The sequence below is a fragment of the Python bivittatus genome, unplaced genomic scaffold (genome assembly GCF_059951505.1).
Source record: "Python bivittatus isolate LINGU-HERP-01145 unplaced genomic scaffold, Pbiv_v1 ctg000330_np1212, whole genome shotgun sequence".
Taxonomy (NCBI): Eukaryota; Metazoa; Chordata; class Lepidosauria; order Squamata; family Pythonidae; genus Python; species Python bivittatus.
In genome coordinates this window covers 32527515-32544062 of record NW_028277058.1, presented here as the reverse complement: position 1 = coordinate 32544062, position 16548 = coordinate 32527515, and the positions used below count along the sequence as shown (strand labels likewise).

Here is a 16548-nt window from a genome sequence, read left to right as displayed (position 1 = left end):
TATCAAGCTTGAGTCTGAAGGAAGGGTTTGAAATGTTTTTTTTGTTCCTGGTTTTATTAGGGGGCAGAGTTGTCGGCTTGATGGTACCTTTTCAAATATGTTTGGTAATTCTGGGATTGAAGATCCATTCTTAATATATCCGTTAATGTCCTTCAGATCTTTATTTTCATTTGAAAGTTAGTTTTGGATATGTATATTCATTTATTCCTATAAAGTTATATTCAGTTTCTTCTTGGTAGTTGCTTTCCTTAATGGAGAAAAATACAGTTACTACATTGAACTAAGTGTCATAAAGGGACAACTGACATTCCATGTTGGATATTGTACTTTTCCTGGCTAGTTTCATTAAAGCATATCATTTTATCTAGGATGAAAGTAAAACTGGGTAGAAGTAAGAAATGAGTGAAATGAAATGGAGAAAATACTCTTCACAGCTACGACAAAGAATTGGTTTAGTATTGTTATTGTGCATAACAATATTGTGCATATTGTTATGTCAAAAGATATAAGCTTTGTCCTTTCCTCAATCCTAGCATCTTCACAAAGTTCTGATTGCTGAAGTTAATGCCTTGCAAGGAATGGCAGCCCTTGGACAGAGACCCTTACTTATGGAGGTAAAGAAATGAAATAACTAGAATGTCTTGATTTTGAAAAAAAGTTGTGGGGATATGCTATTATTTGCTTTAGTAAATATTTACTAATTATTTACTTTAGTAAATATTTCATATAGTGCTTACCAATTTGGAAATGATTATAAGCATGTTGGTTTTCTCTTTCTTGAAATGATGCTGCACAAAGAATCCCAGTTCTATGATTACTTTTAAGAAATGGGGATTTAAAAATATCTAAGACTGTAATCCACAGAGATGTATCCAGTTTCTTCTTTTTTAAAAAATAAATTTTATTGAAAGTTTTAATAACAATAGTAAAAAAAATTACAAATTCAAGAAGGGAAAGTTAATAAAAAAGAATAAAAAGTGTACAGAAAAAAGAAAAAAAGAAAAGAACAAAGAAATATAAAGAAGGAGCTTCCGATCTTCATCATAAGTACAAACTTAATAATTTATAACCCTCTATAACATTACATGCAAGTATCTTTTCTTCCCATAACCCACCCCTTATCCATATGCAAATCCATAAATCAGTAACATTTCAGTCCTTATGTCAGCAAGAAGTCCATAAAGGGATCCCAGATTTATACAAACATGTCTTATTTTAACCTTGATCAAACAAACCAACTTTGTATTCCTTCCTTTTGCTTTTAACAATCTTAATCTTTAGTTCATTCAGCTGCTATTGTAGGATTTGATCTCCCATTTTTCTTTTTCCCATCTCAAGGTTTCTTCAAGACTTTAACCAACTTCTTTTGTAAGTCCAGTAAAAAGTCCTTATTCAGATCAATTTTTTGGCTTGTCATTTGTACGTCCGCTTTAGTTGTTTCCTCTGTCTTATAGTCCATAATTTTTTTTATTTTCCAGTACTTCTGCAAATTTTTTTATCTTTATGTTCTAATATTTCTGCATCAGGCAAATTTTATTTCATTTATTTTGCTAAGAGAGGCACCCAACAATCCTGGAGAGTAGAAGGGCACAAGTTAGAGAAGGTTACTGCATTTAATACCTTGGGGTGGTTTTCCAATTTAAAGGCACTGGAAAGTGCATCAGAATCACATAATGCAGCTAGTTCTTAGGTCTACAGGTGCTATTAAGTGCTTCTTTTATACAAACAGGGGACAATTAATCTCTGTGGCATTAAAACTTTTTGAGGTCAAACCACTGGCCCAAATCCTTTATGGGACACAAGTAGGAATTTATGCGAAGAAGGATGCGCTGGAAACAGTGCAGACAAAATTCTTGAGATCAGTCCTTGCTGCACCCAGTGGAACAGTAAATGCCCAGTTAAGGCTTGAGACAGGAATGCCTACAATCCAGGTAAGGGCTTGGAGAAACTACTGGCTGAAAATCCAATTCTTTCCAATTAGACTGATCCCTTTAGTTTTAATAGACCATTTTCCTTCTCTCTGGAAACAGGCCACAGAAGAGAAGTTGGCATTATATGGGCTTTGTGTACCATTCCTAATTTCTTTACAATATGACCAAGCCAAACAATTGCTCACTCAAAGAATAAGGGATATGGAATTTCAGACGAAGTTAATAGGCTGCCCCAACATGGTAGAAATTGGATAAATAAGGGCACTTGGGAACCAGCAAGATATCTACAAAATCTAACTTTTCCCAAGTTGAGAATAGCATTTTCCAAAGCCAGGCATAGTATCTTCCTATCGTGAACTGCTGCAAGGCAGATACTCCAAAACCCCCTTAGCTGAGCGTGCCTACCCATGTGGGGACAAGCAGATCAAAACCATTTGCAGGTATTAGTACATTGTAAACTCTACAGGGATATCAGCTCTGCTTATATTCTGCCCATAATATGTAAATTTCCAGGAAGACCAGACAATTTCTATGTGAACCATCTTCTAGATGATTTGAAACCGTTTATCACCTGCACAGTAGCACAGTATCACCTGCACAAAGCCATTTCTTTGTTGTCGCAATGAAAATAATTGGTTACGGAAATAACTGGTTACGGAAATAATCACTTCTGTTTTATTTATCACTTTAGATTTAACACATACTAGCTACCTTGTTTTTAGATAATATAAATTTTACTTCATAGTCTGTAATATGTTAGATTTACATTTGCACAAGTAATTAATGCACCATTATAGCAGTGTATGTCACATATTTATGTGTTATTTTATCTTTGTTATGCTAGTATTTTATCTCATGTTTTTGATTTTACTATGGTGTTGTATTTCTTTTTTTAATTTTTGCTGGTCATTGACTGAATAAACTATTATCAACTACGATGATGATGATGATGATGATGATGACACAGTCAGCCAGAGCATTTTTGTCCACTATCGAGTCCTTCCCAAGGATCTGGGATAGGCGGATGTTGTTGTTTAATAATATTAAAGATATTGTCACAGGATGTAGGTTGTTCCAAATAAAGCTGCCTTTTGCAATTGACTGATGGTGATTTTGTCAGTGCTGATGGTCTTCAAGTGATGCTCCAGATGTTTTGGGATTGCACCCAAGGCACCTATTACTATTGGTACTATCTTTGCTTTCTTTTGCCATAATCATTCTATCGCTATTTGTAGGTCTTTATATTTTGTGATTTTCTCCAGTTCTTTCTCTTCTCTTCTGCTATCTCCAGGTATTGCAGTGTTCACTATCCACACCTTTTCTTTCTTATCAATAATAGTTAAGTCTGGGGTGTTGTGTGGCAGGTGCTTGTCTGTTTGAATTCTAAAGTCCCAGAACACTTTAGCTTCTTCATTTTCTATTACTTTGCCTGTTTTGTGGTCCCACCAATTCTTGCTTGCAGGCAAATGATACTTCTTGCAGACATTCCAATTCAGCAGCAGCAGCAGCAGCAGCAGCAGCAGCAGCAGCAGCAGCATTATTATTATTATTATTATTATTATTATTATTATTATTATTATTATTTCATCTCTTTATCTTGTAAATCTTCCAAGATATTCTCTTGCACATCAGTAATTTCTTCTTTAATATCTTTAGGACATAATCTATTCATAGAAGCATGCATAATTGCTGAGATTGAAGCTGCTATTTTTTGACTCCATTCTTCCAAAATCCCCTGAAGAATTTCAAATGTCAAAGCATTTTCTGTCATTTTGCAAGTTCCAGTGATGACCAAAGGCAAAAGATAGGCTCACTTTTTTTCTCCTTTTCCCTTTCTGCCTGGAATCTTTAGCCCTGTCTAGTGTTCAATTTCTAAAATCATAAAGTCTCAAGTTGCCGTTTTGATTTAAGATAGACTAAATAAATTGGTTCCCACGAATATCCTGTTTATTTGTATAATTATTTCCAAAATCTTGTAGCAAAAGTCCTGATATTACATTATTCCAAGTTTGGTCCCTTAATTCGCTTATAACTTTCTTAAATCAGATTCTTATTTTGCTTTTTGCTGTTTATTTCTAATTTTTTAAGGTCTTAAGCTCATAGTTAATTTTTCTTTTATTCAAGAACGAAAGTAAACTCACCAGGTAGCTTTTCAAACTTGCTGCTTTGAAGATCTATAATGTTCTCTAACATCCTTAAGATAGTTGAATAGGTAATTTCCAAAACTGATTAGAAAGTAAGTGAGCTCAGAGTCCTTTAAAAGGCTTCGGCTGTCAGGCCTAGTCCGAGGAACTCCAGGAGACCATGCAAGTTCTGTTCAGCAATGTTTATTAGCTACAACCTCTATCAAGAATCTTCCCAGACTGAAAACTCCGTTCCCACAGTAGCTATGAAAACAGAGTGAATTCCTCAGGGAGGTGGAAACCTCATCCTCTTATCTCTTCCTCGTCCCTCTGGAGACGAAAGAGGATGCTTGCCTCCCTGAGTGTGGCCTTCATAATTCCATTCCATCACATCGGCACAGTTGAGAGCATGATGGTTCCCTTCGTCTCCTGGTGCTCAAACCCACAGGAAACCCCTGTCCTGTGGTCTCCTCACAAGGAGCAACTGTCTGGAGTACAAGTGGGCTATCTCCCTTTCTTTATCCAGATAGGTTCCACGAGACCTGTCTACTTGCTGGTCCTTTGGTCTTAGCCATGATTGTCATCTCCATTCATTTAGAGATGTCTTAGCTCAGCATTTGTCACCCGGAAGCCCCCTCCAGTTTCTTCTATGATTTCTCAGCAATTGTTGTCAAAAACTTTTTGATAGTATTTCAAGGGAAACCCCATGAAGAAAATAATGCAAATTCCTTTTATGTAGCTTTTTGTCAAAAATCCCCAAGGAATTCTGACATCTACATCCCTTGCTTGTTTGTAAGCTGATATGATATTAGCATAACTTGATTAATTCTTTTTTTGTTATTAGTGACTGTTTTTTTTCTACTGACTGCCAGGAAATCAACACAATTCTTCAATATGTTGTGGAAAGGAACAAGCTTCTTCAATGTCTGTATGCAAAGAAACATGCCCTGGAATCCTGGAGACAATTGGTTGAAATCATATTAACTGCCTGCCCACAGGACCTCATACAGTCTGAAGACAGACAGCTTATTATCCGTGATCTGTTACAAGATTTGTATGATAAGGTAAACCTTTAGAAATATATTAGTACATTATGTAGTTTAAAAGGAGATTCTTCTAAAATTAAATTATGAAATTTATATTTGTTTTTGTTGTTACTATTTGCCAGCAAAGCTTTCTATGAAAATATCAGTGCTGCAGTTTCATAATGTTACTTTCTGTCACAACTATTTCCTAATATCATATTGCCAAAATATTTTTTAAACTTGCCTGAGCAAAACTTTAAGAAGCTTGGAGAAACGTGATTACTCTACTTTTTGCATCCAAATAAGAAAGGAAAGGAGGAATACATCAGAGACAATTTATGTTTGAGACTCATTTGCTTTATTATTATTTCTTACATTCTAGTTACTGTCATTTGCATCTGGAAAGATGATAGAAATCATGTCACTTAAGTGACTCAAAATAATTAATTTATTTTCTTCCCATAAGATTTTGAATGATGATGCAGCTCAAGAGCTAATGCCTGTTGTGGCAGGAGCCGTGTTCACTTTGACTGCTCACCTAAGCCAGTCTGTGCGAACAGAACAAAAGGAGCCATTTGCTATTCCTATGCCTGCACATTCCCAATTTGTCTCAATGTTGGATGGTTCTTTTGCTACATCACCTGGTTCTGAAGGCATGGCAATGGGATTTGCCTCCATTGGAGACTCTTCTTTACATATCATATTGAAAAAAATTCTGGATTTTATTCTGAAGACAGGTGAATGCATAAATCAATATTACATTTATTGGAAGGGGATTCCATAAATGCCATATGGGATTGAACATATTTTCATTTTGTTTCATGAGTTAAAAATTATACTTAAACTGGATGTGCACATCTTATTTAACAGTCATAGCCATAAGCAGTAGAAGAAGCATGTAGGTTGTACTGACAAAAATAGAACACAGAGGCTGTATTTTTATAATGTTTTCTATTTTAACCTAATTTTGATAATGCCTGCTTCAGCTTATATGGAAAAATACTTGCTTTCATTGCAAAAATCAGTATTGTACATGTAATTGAAGACATGCATTGGCATAGTGTTACACATGTTGGCTTGTCGCTTCCCTCTGAGTAGGTGGTGGGTTCCAGCGAGTGAGGACACACCTGTATGGATCACTGCTCTACTATTTGCAGATTGCTCAACGACCAGATGAACCAGATACCCTAGAAGCAGGTAAAATACAATTTAATTATGAAAAATATGACATTCAGTTACAGTTGCAAATGTAGTCCATCTCTATAGAATAAGCTGTTGTGAACTGGTGTTGCCATTAGTAGTGGTGCTATGAAGTTCTTATGGTTCTTAAAACCTCATATGTCTAAAATTTACAGCCCCACATGAGTATCTGTTTTTTACCAGCAGTAATACTATGAATTTTTCAGTTATCTGACCTTGGAGTTAATTTCTCAATCCCATTTGCACAAAGAGACTTCACTTGAAAAGCTAAGCAGACTTGGGCTTGGTTATCACTTGCTTGGGAAACTTCTAGGAAGGAGCAGGATTATATATGAAAAGTTACCATATTTTTAAAAAATCCCAGAAGGCTTTGGTAAACCACTTCCATATACTGGGAAGAAAACTACATGTATGTTCCCATGAAGTCACCAGGAATCAAATCTGACTCAAAAGAATTTTACTTTTTTATGTTTTCTCACCTGTCTCACTAAAGTATTATCCTTCTATATATTTTTGTTAAATACAATTTATGATACTGTGTAAAGAGAAAAAGTTTATTTTTAAAAAATGTTTGCTTATGTTACAGCCAAAAAGTCCATGTGGGAGCGTTTAACAGCTCCTGAAGATGGTTTCAGTAAACTGCAGAGAGAAAACATGGCCATCATTGAAAGCTATGGTTCTGCCCTAATGGAGGTGGTCTGCAGAGATGCCTGTGATGGGCATGAGATAGGACGGGTAAATAAAATTAGACCTGTTAATTTTGAGCAGACTTAAGTCTTTGGGGATGGACAATGATGTTGTAATAGCCAAAAGGCTGTGTTTATTAACATAACAAATGATTATATATTTATGTTGAGCTATCTGTGTACATGGTATTTAGATAGGGTAGTCCTCATACAGTTATGTTATAAAGGTATAAAATACAGTAATATATAACATACAAACACCATTTATTATGTTTTAAAATGGATGATAACAATTCAAGTTTAAAGATATGAATCAAATCCTTCTAAACAGAGACCCTGCATTCTTGTAAAATAATTTAATCTTTGTTTGTTTTTCAGATGCTAGCACTAGCGTTACTTGATCGTATCGTCTCTATAGATAAACAGAACCAATGGTTATTATATCTCTCCAACAGTGGCTATTTAAAAGTGCTTGTTGATAGCCTGGCAGATGATGACCTCAAGTTGCAAAGCTTGCTCATACCTCAGCCTCCTTTACTTAAAGCACTGTATACCTATGAGTCAAAAATGGTGAGATTCCGTGCAAATTCTGCTTCTGTTGCAGTCCAGCCTAAACCAATCAGTGCAATTGCATTTAGCATAACATGTAATAACTAGACTGTGTCACAAAATTGAAAAAAGAGTTTCACTTTTTAAATCTTTGCATCCAAATTGTCCACATCTCTGAATATTCTCCTTTCTATCCATTAGCTGGACTCGAAGAACTTTCTATTTCATCTCTAAAGGCATTTTTTAAAATCATTTCTGTGTTGAGAACAGTTAAAGTTTTGAAATCTACCAATTCACATGAGGTTTTTCTTTCTGTTTTGCAATACTAGTTTGTTACTTAAAAGAAGCAAACCATAACATGATACCTACTGTCTAGCATTCCCCCAGCCCTCCAAAATTAAGTCTCTTAAATTGGCAAGGGGCATCTTGTCAAGTTTATCTTTCTTTTTTTTATAGTGATTTTATTAAAAAGCTAATACAAACTAAAGAATAAAAAGAAAAGTAGAAGGTGTATAAAAGAAAAAATTAGAAAAATAGAAAAAAATAAGAATATAGTAAAGAAAAAGAAAAATATATAAATGACTTCCCCCTTCATTACAACTATAAACAATTTTGGTAACTTATTACCTTCTCTTAAAATACGACAAATGATCTCTTCTTTCCATAGCCCATCTCTTATCTATAAACAAATCCTTAAAGACTCGTCATTTCTGTCCTAATGTCATCAAAAGTCCATTAAGGGTTACCAGAGATAACATCTATTTTAACCTTGATCAAATAAACCAACTTTATATTCCTTCCTTTTACTTCTAATAATCTTGATCTTTAGTCCCTTCAAATAATTTCCTAGATTTCTTTTCAATGTTTCTTTGTCCCCTCTCACAAAATTCTTCAAAGCTGCAAAAATCCAATATAGGAAAATTATCCAGGTCAGTCTCTTGGTTTGTTATTTGTATGTCCCTTTTAATTATTAAGACATCAGCTGGTTTCTTTTGTACATCCAACGTAACATCTTTTTCCATGTCATTCTTATAGTCTTTGGCCTGTCATTTTTAAATCCACTTTCAAGTCAGTCTCAATCTTTTCAGGTAAAACTTGTTCCTCTTCCATAACATCTTTTAAACACAGTCTATCTATAGAGGTAGATATTCTTAAAATTAACTTCTGGGTCCATTGTTCAAAAATATCCTTCAGTGTGTCCACTGTTAAAATATTTTTGCTTCATTCTGTATTTGTAAGTCAAGTTTAAGTGTTCTTCTCCTTTAATTGTAATCTTTAGTTCCTTCTAGTTCCTTCTAGTGTCTAATTTTTAAAGTCTTATTGTGTTTATTTTTAAAGAATTCAAAACAAAAGTATTTTCCCATGGGAAGGATTCTTTATTAATTTCAAAAACTTATTTCAAATTATCTGGACCCTTAGTTTATAGGGATTTATAAGTTTCTAAAATCAAAGTTTTAATCACCTTTTTGCTGTTTATTCCCCAAAAATATTTTTTAAGTCCCTAAACCTGTATTTAAAATTTCTTTCACTAAGGATTGAAGGAAACTCACCCAGCACAGTAAAACTTGTTGATCCAAAGGTTCCTATTAGCTGAAAAATAGTTAACAAGCAATTTCCAAAAGTGATTAGAAAAGGAAGTATGTGAACCCAGTGTCCTTTTAAAGGTGCCGACCATGGTTTGAGTAAGATGGCTATTCCCTCATCTCCCAGAGCTCGAAACCTGCCAGAGACTACTTTCTTGTAGTCTCCTCATGAGGAGCAACTGTCTGGAGCATTTGTGGGTGATCTCGAGTCCTCTCCTTGTCTGGAGAGGAGTTCTCGAACAACTAGTCTACTTGCTGGCTTTTCATTCTGCCACAGTCATCAGCTCCGCTTTTTGCAGAGCGGTTTTCAGTCCTCCATTTCTTCCCCAGAAGTTGTCCGATTTACCTCTTCTGAGTAGCATTCACTCTTTTCTTTCCCTAATAGGTGACAAACTGCCTATGAAACTGAGTTTCAGAATATAGTTTTAATAGGGGGGTTTCTGGTTTCTGGTCTTTTGTTTCTTCTTCTGTTTTTCCCATTTTTAGGAGCAATAATCCATGTTTCTTAAATGTTATGATCATGAAGTGATTTCTCCTTTTATTTCAATTTAACATATTTTAAAGTCACTTTGAAAAAGAAAGGCATCATGAATTCTACCATTTGCCAAAAAGCCTGTATGAGGTCTGCTTTCTGGCTAAAACACTGGATTGGCTCCTTCGGGCCAAACAATCTCTAGGGTAGGTTCCTGACATTCAGTGATATCCCAACATTCAGGGCAGTCTCTCTGTGTGGGGAGGAAGAAGAGGATAACCTAAGGAATATGATTTAGGTGACGGGCCTCCAACCACTTCTTGGCAAATCAGACTTCTCACCCCTGCCATATATTCTGGTTCTTAGATCATTGTTGTTGTTAACAAATTAAATATTTCGTCGTTGTTTTTTCCTCCAGGCCTTCCTGACCAAAGTAGCAAAAATACAGCAAGGAGCACTAGAGTTACTGAGATCTGGAGTAATAGTGAAACTTGCACAGTTTCAAGTATATGATATGCGGCCAGAAATAGATCAACAAGGGTAAGTTCATACGTTGGATTTCCAAAGTACATCTTGGTTAGGATAATTTAATGTTTTATAGTGTTATATGCTTTAGTGCATGTTTTGGCTAGGATTAAAATTATTTCACTCACTGGTAAGCTGTGCTGCATTTGCTTTAAAAATATAGGATTTGATAGTTTTATAAATAGTAGCTAGTCATAATATATGTTTTGTGGCATTGAATTTTTTTTTTATTGTTTACTGTATTGTTTTACAAGGATTTATTGCATGCTGCCCTGAGTCATGTGTTGAGAAATATCTATATAAATCATATAAATAAAATCTAAAATTTCATTCATTTTAAATCATGAAGTTAAATCATGGCTGAATTTTGTTATATTTTGTTTTAACCTGGCCACTGATTGAAATGAACTTATCCATCTATCTAAATCATTACCTCCACTGAAAGCTCAGAACAAACAATAATGTGAAACAAGCCTTTCCCAGCCATCTGTGCTTAGATGGACTGTACCTCCTGTTATCTCTGAACTGCTACCTGTACATACAGGCAGACCTTGCTTAATGACTGCCCTGTTAAGCAACCGTTCAAAGTTATGAATGGCACTGAAAAAAGTAATTTTATGATCGGTCTTCGCACTTATATGACTATTGCAGCATCCCCAAGGTCATGTGATCAACATTTGGGCACTTTGCAACCGTCAGACATTTAAGGCCATTGCAGCATCCCATGGTCACATGATCACCATTTACATGCTTCACAGCCACTTCCAACAAGCAGAGTCAATGGAGAAGCTGGCAGTAAAATCACAAATCACAGTCATGTGATGTCTTGCTTAACGACCTGCAGTGACTCACTTAACGACTGCAGTGGAAGTGATGTTGTAAGTCCGATGCAGTCACGTGATGATTCGCTTAACAACTGCGTTGCTTAATGACAAAGTTGCTGGTCCCAATTGTGGTCATTAAGCGAAGACTACCTGTAATGGATGAGTTATAATAAAAGGATTTAAGGTTTGAAAAACTATTGAAGCAAATGGTGATAGATTTGTGCTTGACTTCTAATGTGTTATTTCAAAAAGACATTTGCTATACAGACTTAACAAAACACTTCACAAATGGTAATGGCTGATTTAAAACTCCAACATTTCACATGCATGTTATAATGAATGAAATTAGCCAGAACCTGGAAATTACTAAAATATTGAGGGAGAGGATGGAACTCAGTGGAAATGCAAAGATTTATATGCAAAATGTCCAAGTTAACTCTCTTGTGTTAAGTCTCCATAGTAGCAAAATTAAAAAGTAGGCTGAAAGATACCTGTGGCTAGTCAAGAGGAGACAACAATGACCGCAAGTATCTCTGTCCACATTTAGCACTAAGCCAGTGCCCGTTCTAAACACTAAGCTTTAATGGGGAGTTCATACCTTATTCCAAGTCAAAAACAAATAAACCCTATTAGGGCTTATATCATGTGTAAACCAGGTTAGTACTAAGCTAGATCGGTGTTCTGAGAATATAACAGCTTCTGTTACATACTGTATTTTATAATTGTAGAATATGCATTGTAGTGAATTTTCAAAGCTTTTTTAAGGTACCAGATTATTGGTTTCTTTTTTGTTTCTTCCTTTAAGAATATTTGGAATGCGAGAGCCTCCAGTCTTCATTCCTGCTCCTGTAGAGCGTTATCACCAGATTCTTTTGCCTGCTCTCCAGCTCTGCCAAATCATCCTTACTTCTAGTATGGCACAACACGCTCAGGCTGCCAGACAGGTAAGTCAGATGACAGAAATTCCTGGTAGCACAGGCTGTTCATTTCTATTATTCTCAGGGTTAGATACTGTTGGATACTAGATACCACTGGATACTATGTGCTGTTATTTTGAGATCCATGAAGTAACTGCATTTTAACTTTACTTCTATGTATGCTGCTTCTGTTTCTTCTTCTTTTTAAATAGGTTTTGCAGTTTCTAATATCCCATTCAGATACTATCCAAGCAATCTTGCGGTGTCAGGAAGTTAGTGTGGGAGCCTTGCAAGAATTGGCATTACTAACTGGGATAATCAGCAAAGCTGCTTTACCAGGCAAGATATTTTTGTTTTTAGATACAAAACACATTCTCTTTTACTGGAGCTACAATAAATGTTTATAAAAACGTTATAAAAACTTTCCACTTGTATAAAACAGGAAAAGGAAGTTCATGGAAGGTTTTCATAGTTCACATACCGCACAGTACAGTCTTGCATTCTAATGTGACTTTTAGGCTCACATGTTCATTACATTTTCCAGGGAATGAATGAATCAATCACTATGGGTATTTTGAAAAGTTAGAATGCTGAAATGTTTTATTTATATAGTTCAGCAGAATCTGCTTATTGGAAAAGCTCCTAAAGTGGATGCTGTTATCTCTGTTTCTTGATAGAGGGACATTATACGGAAGAATCTTAAGTATATATAGAATGAAATTTGGCTATGGGTATTTCCCTTTGGACTTCTGAAGTTTTCCCAGATTAAGGAATTCATAGCAATTAGGAATGTAACTGTGTTTTCAAAGTATAAGCTGTTCTCACTGTATAGTGCATGCCTTACTATAATTAAGCCAGTGGAAGATATTCTAACAGATGTTATATTCAGAGATCCAACCAAAGGTTATTTAGGGTCCAAGACCAAACACAAGAAAAAGACAATACAATAGATATAATAAAATATTTTTTTAAAATTGCAAGAAAATCATGAAACAATTAACAGCTAAAAATGAATAGCATGCAGTATGAAATAATTCTGCTAGATAAAGTGGTTGATTATTACAGCCTAGCAGAGGATGCCCTTATAAAAACAAATGTATCTATTATGTAGTGTTGTTTCATTAGGTGTGCTGGGTGACTTTGACCTTGATTTCAATGAAGGAATGCAGATTGAACTACAAGGACATATAGGGCGATTTCAGGTAAATTTCTGTAATTATAGGAATTGTTTTCTATTAGTAGTTTGCAACTTTCTCTAACAGCACAGTTTAACTGTGATATTTATTTACTTAATTACATAGGCATATAAGCCACTTGAATCATCATCAACTTTAAGAGGCTTATGATAGAATAGATATTATACGCATTTTTTATATGGGCTGTGTAAGGTATTTCTTGTCTACCCATCTTGTTTTTTGGCAAAAGAAATAAAAGTTATAATTTATCTAAGATTTAGCATAAAAATAAAAAAACTTCCCGTGCTGTTCTAAAGACAAAACTAGTTGTGGCATAATGTTTAAATAGAACAAATAGTTTTGCAGAATAAAGTTTAGGGCATAACTTCATATTTCCAAAAGAGATAAATCATTGAGAAAAAATGGAAGAGGCAAGAATTTGATTCACTATCACAGCCTGTCATCCAAAATGTCACTTTGTATCTTAAACACAGCACATTGTATTCATATAAAATTAATGGTAAACATCTGAAGGACAAAATTAATAATCAGTTTATTTTCATTTGCTTTTAGCGCCAGTGCTTGGGACTACTCACACGGTTTGGTAGTTCAGAGAGATTGCGCCAATTCAGATTGCAAGATGGTCACACAGATGCAGATAGAGTGAACAAGAGAGATGAACTTGAACTAGCCATGCAACAGGTAAGCCATTAAATGAACCTCAGTGTATAAAATTGAGAATCAGTGTGGTATAGTGGCTGAGGTATTGTACTAGGAGTGGGAAATAGGAGGGAGCACCATGCGTACCAACTTGGCCTCCTGTACAAAAGGCTGGATATAAGTCAAATGAAGAAACAAAAGTTCTTATTGCAGAATTCTTAAATATCTTTTTCTACTTTCTGTGATTTTTTCATAGCAATAACAGACCTAGCATTAAACAACTTTGCATCTATCTCTGTAGATCTGTGCCAATGTGATGGAATATTGCCAGCTGCTTATGGTACAGTGTGCCCCTACTTTTGAACATACAGTTTGCCTGTTCACTCCCAGCCTTTCTGAGTCCACCAATCGAGATGGACCTCGGCAGGGTAGGTTTGTGGATTTACTTGGGTAAATTAAAGAACGCATTCTGGATATCAGATTGAACAGTGTCAAGATTTAACAACTCTTCCCATATTTCTTCTCATGTACTGAGAATGTTATGTGTCATGCTCAGAAAGCCTGCTTTTACATTTGGGAAGTGAAGACCAATGTAGCACCTAGTCATTCTCTGCAATACAGGCTGTTTTGTGAAAGGATTAGTTCATCAGTATACAGCATTGTCATGGTTATTCACTTTGACAGTATGACTATCTTCCGTGAAACATGGTATCCCATATATGTAATTTTTAGCTTGCCTGTGTTTGAAATGATTATAAATGCAGTACAATGAAAACTGCAATTTTAAATGGAGTTATATAACCCAACTTCAAGCATTATGGTCCAACATGAACATGTGAATGAAAATGAGGCTTTACTATGTAATCCTTCCACTGATAGAGTCTGTGTGATTTTGCTCTCTTAATGTTTATTTATATAGCATAGTGCTTATTTTCTGTACATGCTGTTTGTGCTGTACGTGTGGATGGGAGGGCAATATCAAACATGTGACATTGGAGGGCACACTTATGTACTTATGTACAATTTATTCTTTGGCCCTTTAGAATAAGTTTGTTTTAATTCAGTGGAATCCAAAGTTTATGATAAACGCTCTTTGTTTTAACTTGGATTATTCTCTGTTTTAGATACACAGGCACCAGTGATTCCCTACTGGCGTTTGCCTGGCCTGGGTATCATTGTCTATCTCTTAAAACAAAGTGCTAATGACTTCTTCAGTTACTACGATAGTCATCGTCAGAATGTTAGCAAGTTGCAGAATGTGGAACAGCTACCACCAGAGGAGATAAAAGAGGTAACCTTCCTTTGTCCTTCTCTTGTCTTCACCATTTCAGCCAAGTTTATCTTTTGATTGTTGTGCTCCTGCATGTTAAGTTTTATATGATGGCAATTACAACAATCAGTGAAGGGAATACTAAGTATAGTGGGGCAAAAAAGTATTTAGTCAGCCACCAATTGTGCAGGTTCTCCCACTTAAAAAGATGAGAGAGGCCTGTAATTTTCATCATAGGTATACCTCAACTATGAGAGACAAAATGAGAAAAAAAATCCAGAAAATCACATTGTCTGATTTTTAAAGCATTTATTTGCAAATCATGGTGGAAAATAAGTATTTGGTCACCTACAAACAAGCAAGATGTCTGGCTCTCACAGACCTGTAACTGCTTCTTTAAGAGGCTCCTCTGTCCTCCACTTGTTACCTGTAGTAATGGCACCTGTTTGACCTTGTTATCAGTATAAAAGACACCTGTCCACAACCTCAAACAGTCACACTCCAAACTCCACTATGGCCAAGACCAAAGAGCTGTTGAAGGACACCAGAAGCAAAATTGTAGACCTGCACCAGGCTGGGAAGACTGAATCTGCAATAGGCAAGCAGCTTGGTGTAAAGAAATCAACTGTGGGAGCAATAATTAGAAAATGGAAGACATACAAGACCACTGATAATCTCCCTTGATCTGGGGCTCCATGCAAGATCTCACCCCATGGGGTCAAAATGATCACAAGAATGGTGAGCAAAAATCCCAGAACCACACGGGGGGACCTAGTGAATGACCTGCAGAGAGCTGGGACCAAAGTAACAAAGGCTACCATCAGTAACACACTATGCCACTGGGGACTCAAATCCTGCAGTGCCAGACGTGTCCCCCTGCTTAAGCCAGTACATGTCCGGGCCTGTCTGAAGTTTGCTAGAGACCATTTGGATGATCCAGAAGAGGATTGGGAGAATGTCATATGGTCAGATGAAACCAAAGTAGAACGTTTTGGTCTAAACTCAACTTGTCGTGTTTGGAGGAGAGAGAATGCTGAGTTGCATCCAAAGAACACCATACCTACTGTGAAGCATGGGGGTGGAAACATCATGCTTTGGGGCTGTTTTTCTGCAAAGGGACCAGGACGACTGATCCGTGTAAAGGAAAGAATGAATGGGGCCATGTATCGTGAGATTTTGAGTGAACACCTCCTTCCATCAGAAAGGGCATTGAAGATGAAACGTGGCTGGGTCTTTCAGCATGACAATGATCCCAAACACCCCGCCCGGGCAACGAAGGAGTGGCTTCGTAAGAAGCATTTCAAGGTCCTGGAGTGGCCTAGCCAGTCTCCAGATCTCAAGCCCATGGAAAACCTTTGGAGGGAGTTGAAAGTCTGTGTTGCCCAGCAACAGCCCCAAAACATCACTGCTCTAGAGGAGATCTGCATGGCGGAATGGGCCAAAATATCAGCAACAGTGTGTGAAAACCTTGTGAAGACTTACAGAAAACGTTTGACCTCTGTCATTGCCAACAAAGGATATATAACAAAGTATTGAGATGAACTTTTGATATTGACCAAATACTTATTTTCCACCATGATTTGCAAATAAATTCTTTAAAAATCAGAC

General features: G+C 36.1%; 1 protein-coding gene across 2 annotated transcripts in view; it reads left to right on the top strand.

Annotated features, from left to right (window-relative positions):
- NUP205 (nucleoporin 205) overlaps positions 1-16548 on the top strand; it is a 55807-nt gene that overhangs the window by 34619 nt on the left and 4640 nt on the right. Inside the window, exons 27-39 of one of the 2 annotated variants that reach the window (XM_088141924.1) lie at positions 534-614; positions 4927-5118; positions 5546-5816; positions 6178-6276; positions 6866-7014; positions 7344-7535; positions 9988-10109; positions 11724-11862; positions 12048-12174; positions 12961-13037; positions 13584-13712; positions 13972-14098; positions 14795-14961. In XM_088141924.1, the coding sequence (XP_087998050.1) occupies positions 534-614; positions 4927-5118; positions 5546-5816; positions 6178-6276; positions 6866-7014; positions 7344-7535; positions 9988-10109; positions 11724-11862; positions 12048-12174; positions 12961-13037; positions 13584-13712; positions 13972-14098; positions 14795-14961 (1872 nt within the window). Of the gene's footprint in view, positions 1-533; positions 615-4926; positions 5119-5545; positions 5817-6177; positions 6277-6865; positions 7015-7343; positions 7536-9987; positions 10110-11723; positions 11863-12047; positions 12175-12946; positions 13038-13583; positions 13713-13971; positions 14099-14794; positions 14962-16548 lie in introns of those variants that run through there. The other variant, XR_015796441.1, reaches the window with a different exon arrangement.